The sequence below is a fragment of the Ammodytes marinus genome, assembly GCF_949987685.1.
Source record: "Ammodytes marinus genome assembly, chromosome: 21".
Lineage (NCBI taxonomy): Eukaryota > Metazoa > Chordata > Actinopteri > Uranoscopiformes > Ammodytidae > Ammodytes > Ammodytes marinus.
The window spans coordinates 10,188,098-10,204,711 of record NC_137225.1 but is presented as its reverse complement, the minus strand read 5'-3'; the positions used below and the strand labels follow the sequence as shown (position 1 = coordinate 10,204,711).

Here is a 16,614-nt window from a genome sequence, read left to right as displayed (position 1 = left end):
GAAGGAGTCATTTATCTCCTCACGATGATCTATAATCTTTGTGAAGAAATACTAATTACACATGTGGCGAGGTCTTTGTGTCTTTGTCCCCGTGTTGACAGAGAGACAGACAGAGAGGCAGCCTTTCATCAGGCTTGGGGATGGCGAGCAGCTGTGAGCAGAAAAAAACTAATCTAGCAGTCAGACCAGCTAGCGTCACTGAGAGACCACATTAGAGGAGCTGGCAGAACTCATTTAGTCCTGGTTTGGGTCAGCAGGAGTATGTTTATATATGTGTGTGTGTGTGTGTGTGTGTGTGTGTGTGTGTGTGTGTGTGTGTGTGTGTGTGTGTGTGTGTGTGTGTGTGTGTGTGTGTGTGTGTGTGTAAGCGTGTGTGTGTGTTTGTGTGTGCAGGCATTTGTGTGTAAGTGTGCATCTCTCGTCTCTGCTCATTTTATGGTTGTTTGTGAAAACAGGAAGTTATGACTGGCTTTCACATGGTTTACATGAGACTTGACTGGCCCGGCCAACAGAGACTGACTGTAGATGTAAATTATTTCATTTTTTATTTATTTTTTCAGCTCATTCCATGTGTGAGAAAACAGTCTCTCATTTGACTGGAGATGTATGGAGTTAGATTGCTACAGTCCACCCTCTAGTGGTAACTGTAAGGGGAGACAAAATGAACATGGGAACTTAGTTATGCTTAGTTATTTCTATGAATGTTAAGTTAATTCTTATTAAGCATTAACTAACTGTTAATGCATACTTATTAATAGTTAGTTAAGCATTAACTATGCTTAGTTAACTAATGCTTAGTCAAGCATTAGGTAAGCACCGTTAGTGTATACTTAGTTAGTATTAAGTAAGTATTAACTAAGACATTATTAACCATAAGCATTAACTAATAGTTAATGAATGTACCCTTACTGTAAAGTGTTACCCAGTAGTCAAATAAAAGGAATAGAGGCCCCTAAGGAAGAGTATGGGAACCTCAGTCTTGAGTAATGCTCTATTCACACTCCAACTCTTTGAAGGATCAAATGAACCGTCACTGTCACCCCAATAACTGCCTCGCACACAGCCAGGCCTTCCTCTGGAAAGCACCAGAAAGTCCACAGTGGTATAATACTGAAATTACAGTCGGCTCACCTGTGGATGCGGGTATTCAATTTCACTTAAGGGGACTCTTCTGCACGGACACCTAAGATTAAGTTAGTTATCGTTTTCCCCAATGGTGAATTCTTTCATTCGGGAGATGCAGTTTCAAATGACTTCACAGCTAATTTGCATGGAGGACATGTGATTTTCTTTTAAAAACCTCGGATGAACTGCTTAAAGAAGGTCAAACGAAGCTACCGAAATGTGTTTCAAGTAATTCATTTAGCAGCTCCTGGACCAGCACATTTAACCTTTACACATTACGACAGAACAATCCGTTGAATAATCTGCTGAGTCAGGTTCAATTGATACATGGGCACAAATAGGTCTCTGTTAATAAGGCCTGAAGGTTGACGTCAAGCAGCACTTGTCATGCGATTGCTAACCAGGAACCATGTTTAAAATTCTGACCACCGCTAATTAATTAGTTACAATGAACTACTTTCAACAGAGGGCGGGTTGTATTATGATTTTCCAGTGCACTCGAAAACCATTTCAAGGGCAGATAAGTGCAGCCATTCTTTCTATAATAGTCCACTCATTTATGCGTCTCTTTCACATCACTGGACCCGAGTCTCGAGGCAACATCGCTGAAACAAGCAGCCCCTCAAATTTTTAGCAGGGATATTGCAATTTTTTTGTCGACAGCTACAGAAAATGCAAGCACTAAGGTAAGAAAAATGATAAGAAATGTATGTCTTGTAGGGTGTTAACATTAGAAAAAAGAGAAGATACAGATAGAGTTGTCTCTTTTAAGAAATGTTTTTTTCAGTCATTGTATTACCAAACTTAATACTAGATTAATACTTAGTAATACTAAGGCAAATAAGACTCATCATTGACTTTAATTTGCCAGTGGAGATGTTTTGCTTCAGGGCAGTTCAGATAGCCACCAAAATGTCAAGTAGAGTTGCCAAGTCTGTTCAAAGCCTCTTGACTTTTTACTTAATTGTATGTGATGACTGCGGTTTATCTGAATTCACTGTTTTGCCTAAGGTGGCAAACCTCACCTACCTTGTAGTTTTGTTAAAGTAAGGTTAAACAAACCTGCCACATAAATAATTAACTGTACCCATCACTTTTTTTCTGACGGTGTTCTTTTTCATTCTGTTGACAGTCAAAATTAGATTTTCCATATCCTGTTTGCGTGAGTATCCATCCCCCCTTGAATTTTCGCTCACCATTTATGCCTTCACTTCTCAGGTCTCTGTACATCCCAAAGTGGACTTCAGATGTGAGTCTAGAAGGGAAGACGGCTATAGTAACGGGGGCCAATATTGGAATAGGCAAAGAGACGGCTAAAGACCTGGCCGGCAGAGGCAAGCACACACAGCTCCACACTTCAAAACACATTAATACGTACTACGAGAACTCATCTGTATTGCTGTCAAATTCATTGTTGCTGTGTGACTCAGAAATGTTTGAAACTCAAGAATAGCTAACATAATAACATAATTAAACATAATTAATAACATAATTAAACCGCTGATGAAATTGATGATTCTTGCATGCATATGAGCCAATTCTGGTTTTAATAAAACAACCAGAAAACATCTGGCCAGTGTAGCGGCAGACAACTGGAAATACAACAACTGCCTGCGATACTGTATACACATAGACACTGATAAAAGATAAATGTTTAAAAGTGAGCTGAACACCAAATTGCCTTGTTTCAACTTTCAACATGAACGTACACGCTAACACACACAGTCAACATTGAAAAAGTGTTAATCTCCACAGGTGCACGGGTGATTTTGGCGTGCAGAGACATGGCAAGGGGAGAGCAAGCTGCTTGTGACATCAGGAGGGAGGTGGAGGGAGCCAAGGTAGTCGCCAGGCAACTGGATCTGGCTGACACCAAATCGATCTGCCTGTTTGCTGAGAATATCTACAACAGTGGGTGGCACACTCTCTCACACACACACACACACACACACACACACACACACGCATGCACACACACACACGCACACACACACACACACACACACACACACACACACTTACTCATATAAATGCAGATAGACTACAGTTTATATTTTTCTGAAAGAGTGTAATGCAGGTAACGTATATTTTGTTTTCCAGCTGAGAAGTCTCTTCACTACCTGATCAACAACGCTGGTGTGGCTTTTGTCCCTCACACCCTTACAGTGGATGGATTTGAGATGCAGTTTGGAGTCAATCACTTGGGTAAGACGTTCAAACATTGAGGAAATACACCAGTTTGCGTGTTAAGTCAATAGAGCAATAGTTGTCACCCAGCTCATTTCCATAATCAATCAATGGATGACCTATGAACCAATCTTTAAATCCTTTGTGTGTTCAGTTTTGCTCCTTATTTTCTCTACCTCCATTCTTCCACCCATGCACACTCTCTCTCTCTCCCCCCCCCCCCCCCCCTCTGTAGGTCATTTCTTCCTGACCTATCTGCTACTGGACTTGCTGAAGCACTCGGCCCCGTCCCGGGTCATCAACCTGTCATCGGCGGCTCACGCTCTGGGCAAGATCCAGTTTGATGACCTGAACGGCGAGAAACACTACCATTATGTCGGGGCCTACGCGCAGAGCAAGCTGGCCAACATCCTCTTTACCAGAGAGCTAGCCAGAAGGACTGAGGGTAGGGTGTGTGTGTGTGTGTGTGTGTGTGTGTGTGTGTGTGTGTGTGTGTGTGTGTGTGTGTGTGTGTGTGTGTGTTTGTGACACAGTCAGATTATGCGTGTAAAATCGGTCTGCCTCTCTTGCCAGTGTGAGAGTCTCATGCCTAAACCACAAGCGCTCTGGGCTAAGAAACAGAGCATGGAGAAACTTGTTTTAAGAAAAAACCCACTTGTCTAAAATAATCCATCTTTGCTCCACCGATCACGCCTTGTTTTCTTTCATTATCGCGTTCAGTCAAATCATTACTGAAGGGATAATAAAGAGTTAAGGTTTTTCATATTTTGTATATTGTTGCTCCAAACTATGAAAGAATTGTACTCATATGTGAAACTTGACGGTGGGAGGATTGTGCCATGGATTCTGCTCTGGTGTATTTCATATTTTACACCGCTACATTGTGTAACCATTGTTTCACTATAGCTGTCGAGAGTTTTTTCTTCAAATAAGGCTGATCAAAGCGATATAACGAGATAGAAAACCAGCCATGTTTTTTTTTTGAGTTGCCATCCACATCAACACTTCTGAGAGAATAATTCTCTAGTCTAAATTCTTCCCCCTTTTATCTACAGCACTAGGCGTGACGGCCTACTCCGTGGACCCCGGGGTGGTGAACACTGAAATAGCCAGGAACATTAGGCCCCCTTTTGGGACCCTCATGAAGACCCTCAGTTATCTGGTCAAGACTTCAGCAGAGGGAGCCTACACCACCATCTACTGCGCCGTCACTCCTGAAAGCCAGCTGCTAAACGGGGGATACTACAAGTCAGTTTCAAAATTGCAACACTCAAGATAATTTCATTCAAATGAGACACTTTTTTGACAGGACACTAGGACTTAATAAATCCTGAAATAACGTTTCGGTTCTGCTCAACCTTGCAAGTGAATTTGAATCACTCTTAGAGAAGGCTCCTTTTTTTCGTCCTATTGTATTCAAATTAGCCACACCGAAAATCTTCAAGCCGAACACATTTACACAACCAGAAAGAAAGTCAGAAAATGTTTTAATTTAATTGATAACATTTATTTCAGACATATCAAACACAAAACAAAAGGAATAAAACAAAAACAATGTTCAAATGATTTCACAAATAATAAAAATTAAAAGCATATTACACATATTCCATTGATATGCCTGAGTAGGAATACATGTAAAACTTATTTAATCCTACCCATTTTCCACAGCTAAATAAATAATATGTATTAAATGAACTTCCTAAGCAGGGAATCTATCTCAGTACTGCACACACACTCAAAAGTCTTCTTAAAGGGTGCAACACGCCACATGCAAAATCATGTCAATAAGCTAGTATGTGACAGCAAGCATTGTCAGGCTACTGAATACATGTATTGCTTGTTTTTGTATTTTTTTTAAGGTGCACTATGTAACTTTGTCAGAAAAGTAAACATTTTCTAAGGCATATTCTCATAACTGAATAAACAAACATTACACGCAGGAAAAGTGGATCCCTGAAACACTGTTTGAAGTAAGAAAGCTGCAATAAAAGTTACTGTTTCACTTTTGTTGTTCACAGCAGCACGGCCACAGTTTTGTTTCACAAACAGCGTCTTATGTTTGGGTCCAGTTGCCTAAAGAATTATTTCGCTTTGATTTTTGATGATATGATGATTCAATACTAAGAATTACATGTAGAGAAAATGAGTTTTGTAAACTAACTGGAGGCTCTGCAAGTATTAAACACTCTCCCTCCCCCTCCAACAGCATAGTGCACCTTGAACATGTTCAATAAATTGACTAAAAGACAACCTGCATAGTGATTGTGGGTAAAGAGGCATTAACTCTGTCTTTCATTTCCTCTCCATTCCTGTTCCCTTTCCTTACAGGGACTGTGGCCATGCAATGAGTACCAGGGCCGGTAAGGATGAGGGCGCTGCCTCAAAGCTGTGGGCTGTGAGCTGCCACATGCTAGGCATCCGATGGAAATAAACATCGTACTTAAATATGCTCTTCTCCTGCAATGCCATGAAGTAATGTTCATAAGCATATATACCAGGCCCGGTTCTAGACAGTTAGATTAGGGTGGGCCTGTAGAAATTTTAGGTGGGCACACTGGGCAGAGAGACCGAAGATGCGAGCGTGCGCCGAGCGCGCGAGTAGATTTTTTTTGCCCTTGTAAGATCTCTGCGTCTGCTTTTTGGCACATTTACTGTGAATTGTGAAGAACACAATATGCAAATAAACTTTGAGTGTTGCTGTGTGGGAGATTTGATTCTTGCATGTTTTTTTTTTCCAAAATGTTTTTGAATAACATATAATATACATTATATACAACATAATGTTATTTTTTTTTAATCGCAGTATTAACTGTAGGCAGCCTGAGCTGATTGAAGAGAAAGGGACTGGGCAACCTGGATGGTGGTAGTCCAGAGCTATATACTATACACACTATATAGATATAGTCTTTCCACTATTGCCTCCGATGTCCAGCTGGGTGAAAATAGTAGCCAGCCGAGGTCACGACCCTGCTAGGGGTGTCCGGGGGTATGCCCCCCCGGGAGATTTTTGTTTACCTTTTTAAAGTGAAATGCATGAATCTGGTGCACTTTGAGAGGAGTAGGCTAAATCTGAGGGATTTTGGGTGAACAAATAATTTGAAGACACTGGGTCGGATGAATTAGAAGCTATTGAAATATATATCCATAGAAATATAAATTTGAAATAAAATATTAAGCAGGGTCCTCTGGGATGGGCTTGGTGCTCTTTTTCTTTTACGGGACATATTATTCTGTAAGATAATGAATTCATTTAAATGCAGTGAGAGGAACGAAGCAGAAGAACTCTGTTGTCCAGTTATCTTTTGTTCCACTGACGAGGCTGAAATAGGCTATTGACTATACACAGTGCATGGGCAACTGAGGGCAGCCCCATTTTAAAATATTTTTAAATAAACTCAATACACACTGTGCATGCCATGGACTTGAACGTGACGTGATCAGTTAACCTCGGATTACCTCCCAAATGAACTGATTCAATTATTAAGCTATTAACTATCTACTAAAACATTGTATTCCTTTTATTGTATGATAATTTACATTTACATAATATGATGTTGATATCAAACACACAAACTAAAAAAACTAAAAAATAAAAAAATTGGGGGGGCCCCCTGGCAGTCGGTACCCTAAGCAACCGCTCATTCCGCTTATGCCTCGGGCCGGCTCTGCTGACCAGTGACCACTATAAGCGGGTGGGTAACTTGGAGGCAGGCTGTCCTGTAGTATTAATTAATTGTCTGAATTTTATTTGACATTTTCTTGGACAGCGAATGAACAGGTCCGTCCGATAGTGGGTCTGGACTTCCACCTAAAAAAAAAATTATATATATATAGGGCCCACCCTGGCCCCTGGCTACCGCCGGCCCTGATATACATATACAGGGATACCTTTGATATACCGCTGCAGTAACACTTTACAATAAGGGTACATTCATTAACTGTTAGTTAATGATCTTAACGGTTGGTTAATGTGTAGTTCATGCTCATTAGGCATCAACTAAATACTTAGTTATTAACTGTAGGTTAATACTCGGTTTAGCATTTACTATAGGTATATGCTTAATAAATGCTCATTAAGCATTAATTGTGCAGTTATTAACAGTTACTTAATGTACTCTTATTGTAAAGTGTTACCACTGCGGCCAGTTTAAGTGAGTGCTGAGAATGTGATGCATGCAACTGTGAAATACAGTTAAAAAGGCTACAAATACACTTTGGTTTCTCATTGTATTGGACTTTGATTAGTCAAACTCAGATGAAGCGTGGTGATGGCTAATATGCTAACAGGTTGGAAAAAGAAATGTTATTCAAATAAAACAGATACAGAAGTATATTACTGGGATTGTTCTTGTGGGTTTTTTCTTGACTCAGTACGATTATAGTTTATCTTGTCTATTGTTGTACTGTTCAGCTGCTTCTGAAACACCTCTTGAATGAGATCAGGTAGGCTATTACCACAAGTGGCCAGTGTTGCAAAATGATCATGATGATTGCATGGTGATTTTATGACAGCAAAATTATCAACTATTGCATACTGCTGCTGCTAGAAATAGACCTCTTCTACTGGTGGGTGATAAGAGCCGGGATACTTTATTTTATTTATGGGGGACTGGCTCACTGTTGGTGTGTGCAGTGCAAGACAGTTACTGCAGTGGCGGAGGGGGAAAAGGCAGGCAGGAATTTTGACAGAATACAAATGGTCGAGACTTGCAGCAGTCTGCCCGGCCGCCGTGGGGTCAGTTAAGTCCACCACTCGACAGCAGGAGGCAGCATGGACGGCCGCCTCTTCTCATCTCAGCCTGGCGAATATATGCGAATCAATTATGCGTCAGCTCGCTCATGATTGGTCCCCGGGCCGTGATATTTTGATGACAAACCCCGCCGGGGGTGGGGGGTCGACATGACAAGCACCAAATCCATTGATGAACTGTAGGGACTGAGGACGGAAGGAGGTACATTTGTTTCTGTCCAAAAGTGGCACACTCACACACACTGCTTCCCTGAAGGTGGACCATTTGTTGCTCCTGAGGAAGAATGCATTGCAGGTAAGGAGAAAATATACAGCGGGTGGAAGAAAACAAAAAGTGAATAAATAAACATGAGGTGCCTGTGGGCTCTGTTAATAGTCTTACTATAGTGTTAGAAATTGTGGGGGAGATTAGGCTACCCCGCACGGTGCCGCCAGATTTGGAAGTAGGCTAGATTAGACCCGTCGATACACAGACGTTTTTTTTTTCTCTGGCTTGTAAATTGTTTATGTAGTGCAAGTTGAGTAATGAACAGTTTAATTTGCCACTGTGGTTGTTGAGTTTTTCTGCCCCTCCTTCAATGTGCTAGAGTAAGTTGAACTGAAGATTTTTTTCCCCCGTTTCTTGTAGGGAAATAGGCAGGTATTTTCATATGATTGCCTACTCATAATTGGCCAACATTAATAGGCTACGATCACTTATTATACACACGTGATAAAGCAATCACGGATGTGTGCTTCTCTTAAAAAAATATATAATTAAAAACAATTAGGACGTGTGCTTAAATGTAACAGCACGTCTAAATGTTTTGTGTCAAAGATTCACTGTTATCATCAAATGATGGATCCTGTATTTTTCTTCTGTTAGGATTCATAGGCTATCCAAATGTTACTTTTATGGAACATTCTACAAAGGAGCTAGTTTTTGGTTTTGAAAGGAAATTTAGTTCTTAATCAACATATGTTTTCTGTGTGTGTGTGTGTGTGTGTGTGTGTGTGTGTGTGTGTGTGTGTGTGTGTGTGTGTGTGTGTGTGTGTGTGTGTGTGCGCGTGTGTGTGTGTGTGTGTGTGTGTGCGTGTGTGTTGTGCAGGAGGGCTGCTTGCTGTTACCGCTGGTCATCTGAGGAGAGGTTGGATGGGAAAACGGCCGTCATCACCGGAGCCAACACTGGTATTGGCAAAGAAACAGCCAGGGACCTGGCCAGAAGAGGTAGAGGAGGCTCATCAGGCTTGTTTCTGTGCAGATGTGTGTGTGTGTGTGTGTGTGTGTGTGTGTGTGTGTGTGTGTGTGTGTGTGTGTGTGTGTGTGTGATCTCCCACCAGCCTCAGTCCATCTGCAGTCGCATTGACTCCATAGTTTTGACGTTCACTTGTTCACTAGCTTCCCAGCTTTCATTTACACATTCCACCATTTTGCCTGGAGTTAAGCGCTACCACTAATGCGTGGGTGGTTGGTTCAAAGCTATAAAGCATGATCTTTTAAGTGTGCCCCCTGTTGTCAGACTTCCACCACACAATCAGGTTTAATCCTATTTGTTTCCTTACTCTGGTGGTTTCTTTAATGTCATACCTTGACCGCTTAGGCAGACACAGGGAAGACATTGAGGGTATGTTAACCAAAATCAGCATCCTGCTTAACACTTCACCAATTCAAGTGAAAGACAAATGGCAGTGATGGAAAACAGGCGAGGCATCAAGGGGGACAGAGGGAGCATTGTGAGGGTCCTGTTCCCCTCCCAAGCCAGACGGGCAACAAAGAGAGAGAGAGAGAGAGAGAGAGAGAGAGGGAGGCTGCACACACCCACCCACACAACCACCCACACACAGACACACACACACACACACACACACACACACACACACACACACACACACACACACACACACAGGCGCAGAGAGAGTATGAACTGGTTCTGCGTACGTGATTCAGATTGTTTATTTTTTTTTGCATTTGAAACGCTCAGCATGGCATCTAGCTCCACTTTTTATTTGCAAAAAGGGACGTCTATGTGAGTGCACATGTGTTTTGTTTTAACACACGTGCACATCAAACGGAAATCTTAGTTTTTTATTTGTGCAATAATGTACACCGTTTCCTTTTTTTGTTGTACAATATTAATAAATGTAAATGCGGAAGGTGAGAAATGAATGAATCATCACTGCCAGAGGAAAACAATAAGACTGTGTGTGGTCCTTGCTTGTGGAGAAGTCAAATGAATGTATCGCCTTTCAGTAAATTGGATTATGTCCGAACATGATGACAACATGATTAGATTTAGCAAGGATTCATAACAGAAGGTGCTTTTCTTGGAGGCATCGCATAGGGACAGCCAGTCTGACTCTCCATCATTTGAATCGTTTGCTCTGGTTGGTTAATACACATTCAGTCTTAAGCCAATATGTTCACACAGTGCAATGTGCACATCACTTATCCAGTGTCGAAAGAAAAAACGTATTGTTTGAAAAAAGAAATGATGACGGAGGAATACTTGGGAAAACATAATTGAGAGTCTGAATATATATGGGATTAAGGGATCGGTGTAAGTCATTATTTGCATTTGGACTGTATTTGCATGTGGGTATTATTTATGCATGCATGGCACAATGCCATCACCTTCATAATGATCTTCATCTTGACTCAGTTTAATCTCTGTTCCCCTCTTATTGTTGTACTATTTCATTTAATTGAGTGAACTCGGCTGGGAGAGAAATGGTGGGAACAATCTGTTTTTTTCCCACACGGGAACAGCAGGGGAGAAACAAAGGCACTGCGATGGGCTACAGACGCTACGCTCCAACTGATTAATGGCTCTGCTCGTCCATAATTGGCGGGCACAGCAGCTACTTTTTTATGTGTGTGTCTGTGCGGCACACATAACCAGTGGTGGGGGGAGATTTCTGTCTATTTCTTGTTTGTTTGTGTGTGTGTGTGTGTGTGTGTGTGTGTGTGTGTGTGTGTGTGTGTGTGTGTGTATTTGTGTGTGTGACAGAGAATGATTATGTGTGTGTGTGTGTTTGTGTGTGTGTGTCCCCTCAAAGGCCCTCTCGGGGCTCATTAGGGAGAATTTAGTAGAAATTTGCGTCAGAGGCGAACTAGATGGACACAGAAGAGTCTATGTGTGTCCATGTGAGCGGAGCACTGGGCTAAATGAGCTGCCCACTGAGAGTTTAGAGAACATTAGAGGTGGATCGCAAGCACACAGGGCAATTGAGGAACTTCCTCCTTAATTTACCAAGGAAGCTTTGTCTGCCTGCAAATGGAGCAACGATTTTTTAAACTTCCTGAGTGTAGAATATCTAGCCTTAGAGCATAATGTTATTAGATGTGTCCTGTCATTTCTCACAAAGTGCACAAGGGTTACGTGCAGCGAATACAAAAAAAAGGGCTTTCATTGTGAAATCCTCACATGCCCTTGCACATCCATCCATCATTGCAAGTTCTGCACTTGCTTATTGTTAGACAGGGGCATGACATGAGAAGGCTGGAGCCTATCCTAGTAATCGGACATAAACAGACTCTTAGCTAGGGGCAATTTTAAAGTTTGGAGTTCCACCTGAGGTGTACGTGGGGGAAAATGATGTGATTATAACTGGGGGGTTGTCTTTCAGGCGCACGCATCGTCATGGCCTGCAGAGACCTGGAGAGGGCAGAGGAGGCGCGGACGGAGATTTTGGAAGACACAGGAAATGAGAATTTGGTCATCAGGAAACTGGATCTCTCTGACATCAAGTCCATTAAAGCGTTTGCCGAAATCATAAACAATGGTAAGGGATTAATCATTATTATCTTCACCTATGGTACACAACAACCAAAACACATTACATTTCAGAAACTTAGAGAGTGGATTGTCAATTGATGGCAAGGCGATGGGTGGTTCGATCCCTGTCCATGTGTCAGTAAGGAAGACACTTGGAAGTACATTGTGTGTAGTATTAGCACCATGTCATTATTTAGCATATGATGCTGAATTATTACTAACCCTTCCTTATCTTCTTGTGTTTGTGCTGGATGTTCTTTTCAGAGGAGAAACAAGTGAATATCTTGATCAATAATGCAGGCATCATGATGTGTCCCTACTCCAAGACTACTGACGGCTTTGAAATGCAGTTAGGGGTCAATCACTTGGGTAAGTCATGCTGGGAGTTGTTGTCTCTAAATTTCATGTTCATTAACGCTTGGCAGTCATATCTTTGATTGATTTAATTGTCATATTAAGTGGTGATTGGAGGGATATTTCTCCTAAATAAATAGTAGATATGATTATGATATAATTAGTATGTATATCTTACTTTTTTACACATATTAAGTGGTATTAATAATCTGTATAACACATTGTACAAGGCAGCAGGCAGGAAAAATAACCAGAGCTGCTGTTTTTCTTCCAACTGTCAATGTGTTCTCCCAGTATTGAATCATGGCTTCCTCTCGAATGTTCTATTCCTCTGTGGTATATTTGTCACAGGCTGGCAGGGAGAAAAAAACATCCTGTGCTCTCACATGTTCACCCACACACATACTGTATGCATGCACGCGCACATTTTTTACAATGTTTACAGTATAAATACGTTGAATGTATAGGAACCTGTATATTCATGAACATCCCTTACATGTTCACGTGCAGTATACATAATAGTTAACCTTTGTCTGGTCAACAGTAAGACAGGAAATGGAAAACAATAGCAAGGAAAGCAGAAATACGGAGACCACCTCTTTAAGAGTCTGTCACATAGTTCACATGTGAAGCTTTACGGCAGTGTGGTTGTGTGTTAACCCTAAACAAAAAACCTGTCTTTGCCAAAACAAAAAAACAAAAAATCCCAGTATTTTAGTTTGTTTCCGGTAGTGTGTGTTTATGTACCACAACTGTCTGGCATGTAGCACATCGTATACAGCCCATAACGAGGTGGAATGAAATGCAAACGCAGGGTGAAATGTTGACGTCAACGTGAGAACCAGTAGACAAAGAGTTTGAGCCCCTTCCACTTATTGTTCATGCAGAACTCCAGTCAATTTTACGACCTCTACAACACAGTAAAAGCTGCTGTATGTTGACGATGAAAAGCAATTACTTGTGACTCCAGCATTATATGGCATTATAAACACAACACAATCTAAAGACCTTGCCTTTTCATTATGAACAGCATTAAACCTTAATAGAATAAGATAGTAGCATGTGATTAAAGGTGCTCCGAGGAACTTTAAGTTTGTGTTCATTCTTGCACCCCCTTTGGATAAAAGCGGTAGTGTTTTTACTACGCCAGGTGTAGTTCCTGGGTGAGCATACCCTTGACAAAGGCATTAAGAAAAACTGCATCAGAATGGCATTCTTTGCACTGATGGTCTCATTTGCTGTTAGATGTAATTTATGATCATCAGAGGAAAAATTTGACTGATTCAGAAACATTGAAAAGTTCCTCATAGCACCTTTAAGAAAGAAAAAGGAAGGCAAAGATTGCCACATAGAGAAAAAAATATTACGACACACACAAGCAGAAACAGAAGAAGAAAGTGATAGACAGAGTAATGAGTCAATTGTGTCCCTTGTTATAATGATTGATCAGCAGCAGTACCCTTTTATTCATTCTGTAAGAACAACAACAACTATATAAAGGGTCTAGAGTACAACAATAGCCTATGGGCCTTCTGTGTCATTCCTCAGGTCACTTTCTGTTGACTCACCTGTTGCTGGATCTCATCAAGCGGTCAGCTCCGGCCCGTATAGTGGTGGTAGCGTCTGTGGCCCACACCTGGACCGGCCTTCAACTGGATGACATCAACAGTGAGAGGAGCTATGACACCATGAAGGCCTACGGACAGAGCAAGCTAGCAAACGTCTTCTTCGCACGCTCGCTCGCCAAACGGTTGCAAGGTGAGCTGAGATGGTCAGGTTTTTAATCGAGGCACTGCATGAAAATTATGCAAATACTGGACGTGTGTGGTGTGGAGTAGTGTTCTGAGTTGTGTGGTGAATGTTTTGGTTCAGACAAGTCGACGCAATAACCACAGGGACTTAAAGGAATAGTTCAAATAGTTTTTAGACGTTGCTAGAGGATAGACTTATAGGAAAGTCTTGAAGCTGCGAGGCAAACAGATTTTTGTAACCAATGCTTGCACACAGGATAGCTTGTGCGAGTGTCCTCACTGAATTGCTTTTTTCTCCCTTTTATTATTTGAGGAAGTAACAGCTATTATCAGATATTATCAGATTTTCGCTGGAATTAGCCTTTTACCGATTAATACATTGATTCTCTTTCTTTTGCTCAATGACCAAGAACTGAAGGGGTTTACTTTAATGGGAATGCCCTGGAGGCAATCAGAACTTTAGAAAATTAGGGTTAGGGTTATAAACTAAATGAAATAAATATGCACATCCTTTGGCTAGTATACGCCGGCTGTTATATTTTAATTTGCTCTTCAGTCACTTACAAAGCTGCTGTTGGGAAAAGGATGATATTTTGCACTTATATGTGTGAATTGAATGCAAATCATAGTGTGGTGTGCACATGTTAAAACACATATTCATACTCATTTGCATGTGTTGAGAAAAATACACCATGTGTGTGTGGGTGACTGTGTGGGCGCCTGTATATGTGTTGCAGGCACAGGGGTCAGTGTGTTCTCTCTGCATCCGGGGGTGGTGCAGTCTGACCTGTGGAGGCACCAGCACCAGTGTATCCAGGTGGCTGTGAAGATCTTTAGAGTTTTCACCAAGACAACAGTGGAGGGAGCTCAGACCACCATTTACTGTGCTGTGGAGCCAAGCCTGGACAGTCAGAGTGGAGGTTACTTCAGGTACACACATCAATTCAGCCTAACCTACAATTGTTTTTTTACAAGAGCTTTTCAGAATTCTGGCGTCATGCTGCCCGGTATTACTACCTGCTGACTAACAAAGTGGTGTACTGTATGTAGCTGCAGGCTAACAATTTTCTTTACTTATTTAACACCCACACAAAATGCACCACACATTGTGTAATGGTCATTCTCTGTCCCTGTAGTGACTGCGCTCCTGCAAGGTGTTCAAGGACTGCTTCTGATGATGACTTGGCCCAAAAACTGTGGGAGATCAGCTGCAACATGCTTGCCATCACCTGGCAGTGAATAGTAACCGTGTAGTGATGGACACACTTTTATAGAGGCATTCATGTTAGTTTTACTGTTGTGAATCTTTTTTTTAAAACTTTTTTATGACTTAGAGTACGGAACTACAGTCAAGTACAAATGTCACTGGAGTGCTACAAAGAGCTCTGTTATTTGATAAAATATCCAAAAATGAATCCTATGTTTAAGTCAAATTGTACTTATCTGACAAGATTGCATGAAGTTTTACCTATATGAAAAACTTTTTATTGGCATTCATTCCTATTATTTTAATAGTTTTTAACTAGACAAATGTTGAAGGACTTCTTTTGACCTGTGTTTTTATTGTACCTTTACTATCTGATATTCGTCATTCGTTTAGTATCAGTTTGACAACTTCTGGAGTGCAGATACTGTTCTATCTTGTTTTGTTGTAAAGACGCTAGCCAGAATGGTCTTGCTTGACCTGGTCTGGAAAATGACCTGGTTTGTGAAAGCCCCCCTTTATATTCCGCTTACAAAATCTCAGTTTGCAAGTTTGGCATTTGAAATTTTGGCAGTGGGATAGTTTTTCGGCACTGATTGAGAACAAATGGCTCTAAACCTCCATCAAATACCCCTTTTCAAAACGAGATTTGAATGAAATGCTGCACATGAGGGCACCACATATTAGGGTTGACAGTTAAATCCCTTATGGCAGAATCCGAATGTTCATTTTTTGATTAGTATAACATAAGCCATTGATCTAAAAAAAAAAAAAATCTTCATTGAACATTTAGAGTAAATAGCCTTTTCAGAGTAAGGAAAAGTGTAAAACTGATCAATGATGTGGCAGTATTGAGGTACAATGGTTACCTCAATACATTGTAATCAATCACAATATATTTACATTTTGATTGTCGTCATAATATGGTTACGTGTATCAGCATGTTAAGGCTTCAAGAAAGCCTCTGAAATTGGGAAAATGTACATAATGCACATACTGTAAAAAATAAAAATAAACCTATTAGATGGCACAAGTTACTGTGTACGAGAGTAATGTGTGAATATCATTTCTGGGGTTTATGTTTGACCTATCCAGATGGAGTAGCGTGTGACACTGGGATAATTTTGACCTTTTAGAGTCAAATGAGATAAATTCTGATTAGTGAATTCATTATGAGAGACTTGAGGGTCTTAAGGTCTTAGCCAGTGCCACCCAAACAGATGGCTGGATTTCATTGTGACTCCATGGTTGATTCATTAAAGTCAAAAACGTAAATGTATTGCTGGAATACTAAGGCCTATTTAGCATAGAATTGCTTAGTAATATTAACTATATCGCTATTGTATTGAGTCCCGAATTATTGATAGATGACAGTTGTTATGGACTGCAGTGGAATGCAGTACATGCACTTGTCGTTTGCTGGACACAAACATTACTGCAATTGTGGCACAGTGTGCATAGAAGTAATTTAATTGAGGACAAAGATCA

General features: G+C 40.9%; 2 protein-coding genes across 2 annotated transcripts; both read left to right on the top strand.

Moving 5' to 3' along the window:
• Nucleotides 1-1,687: 1,687 nt before the first annotated feature.
• On the top strand, nucleotides 1,688-5,942 carry LOC307267544 (retinol dehydrogenase 12). Its single transcript, XM_080049888.1, has 7 exons — nucleotides 1,688-1,811; nucleotides 2,344-2,459; nucleotides 2,881-3,036; nucleotides 3,226-3,330; nucleotides 3,548-3,757; nucleotides 4,368-4,560; nucleotides 5,641-5,942. Exons 1-7 carry the CDS (start codon nucleotides 1,798-1,800, stop codon nucleotides 5,741-5,743), a joined length of 897 nt encoding a protein of 298 aa, XP_079906014.1. The 5' UTR covers nucleotides 1,688-1,797; the 3' UTR covers nucleotides 5,744-5,942.
• Nucleotides 5,943-8,346: 2,404 nt separating this feature from the next.
• Nucleotides 8,347-15,270, top strand: LOC307268081 (retinol dehydrogenase 12; the record flags this gene model as incomplete). The annotated part of the gene is made up of 7 exons (XM_080050599.1): nucleotides 8,347-8,357; nucleotides 9,151-9,269; nucleotides 11,669-11,824; nucleotides 12,082-12,186; nucleotides 13,720-13,929; nucleotides 14,660-14,852; nucleotides 15,059-15,270. 7 exons carry the CDS (start codon nucleotides 8,347-8,349, stop codon nucleotides 15,159-15,161), a joined length of 897 nt encoding a protein of 298 aa, XP_079906725.1. The 3' UTR covers nucleotides 15,162-15,270.
• Between the last annotated feature and the right edge of the window lie 1,344 nt (nucleotides 15,271-16,614).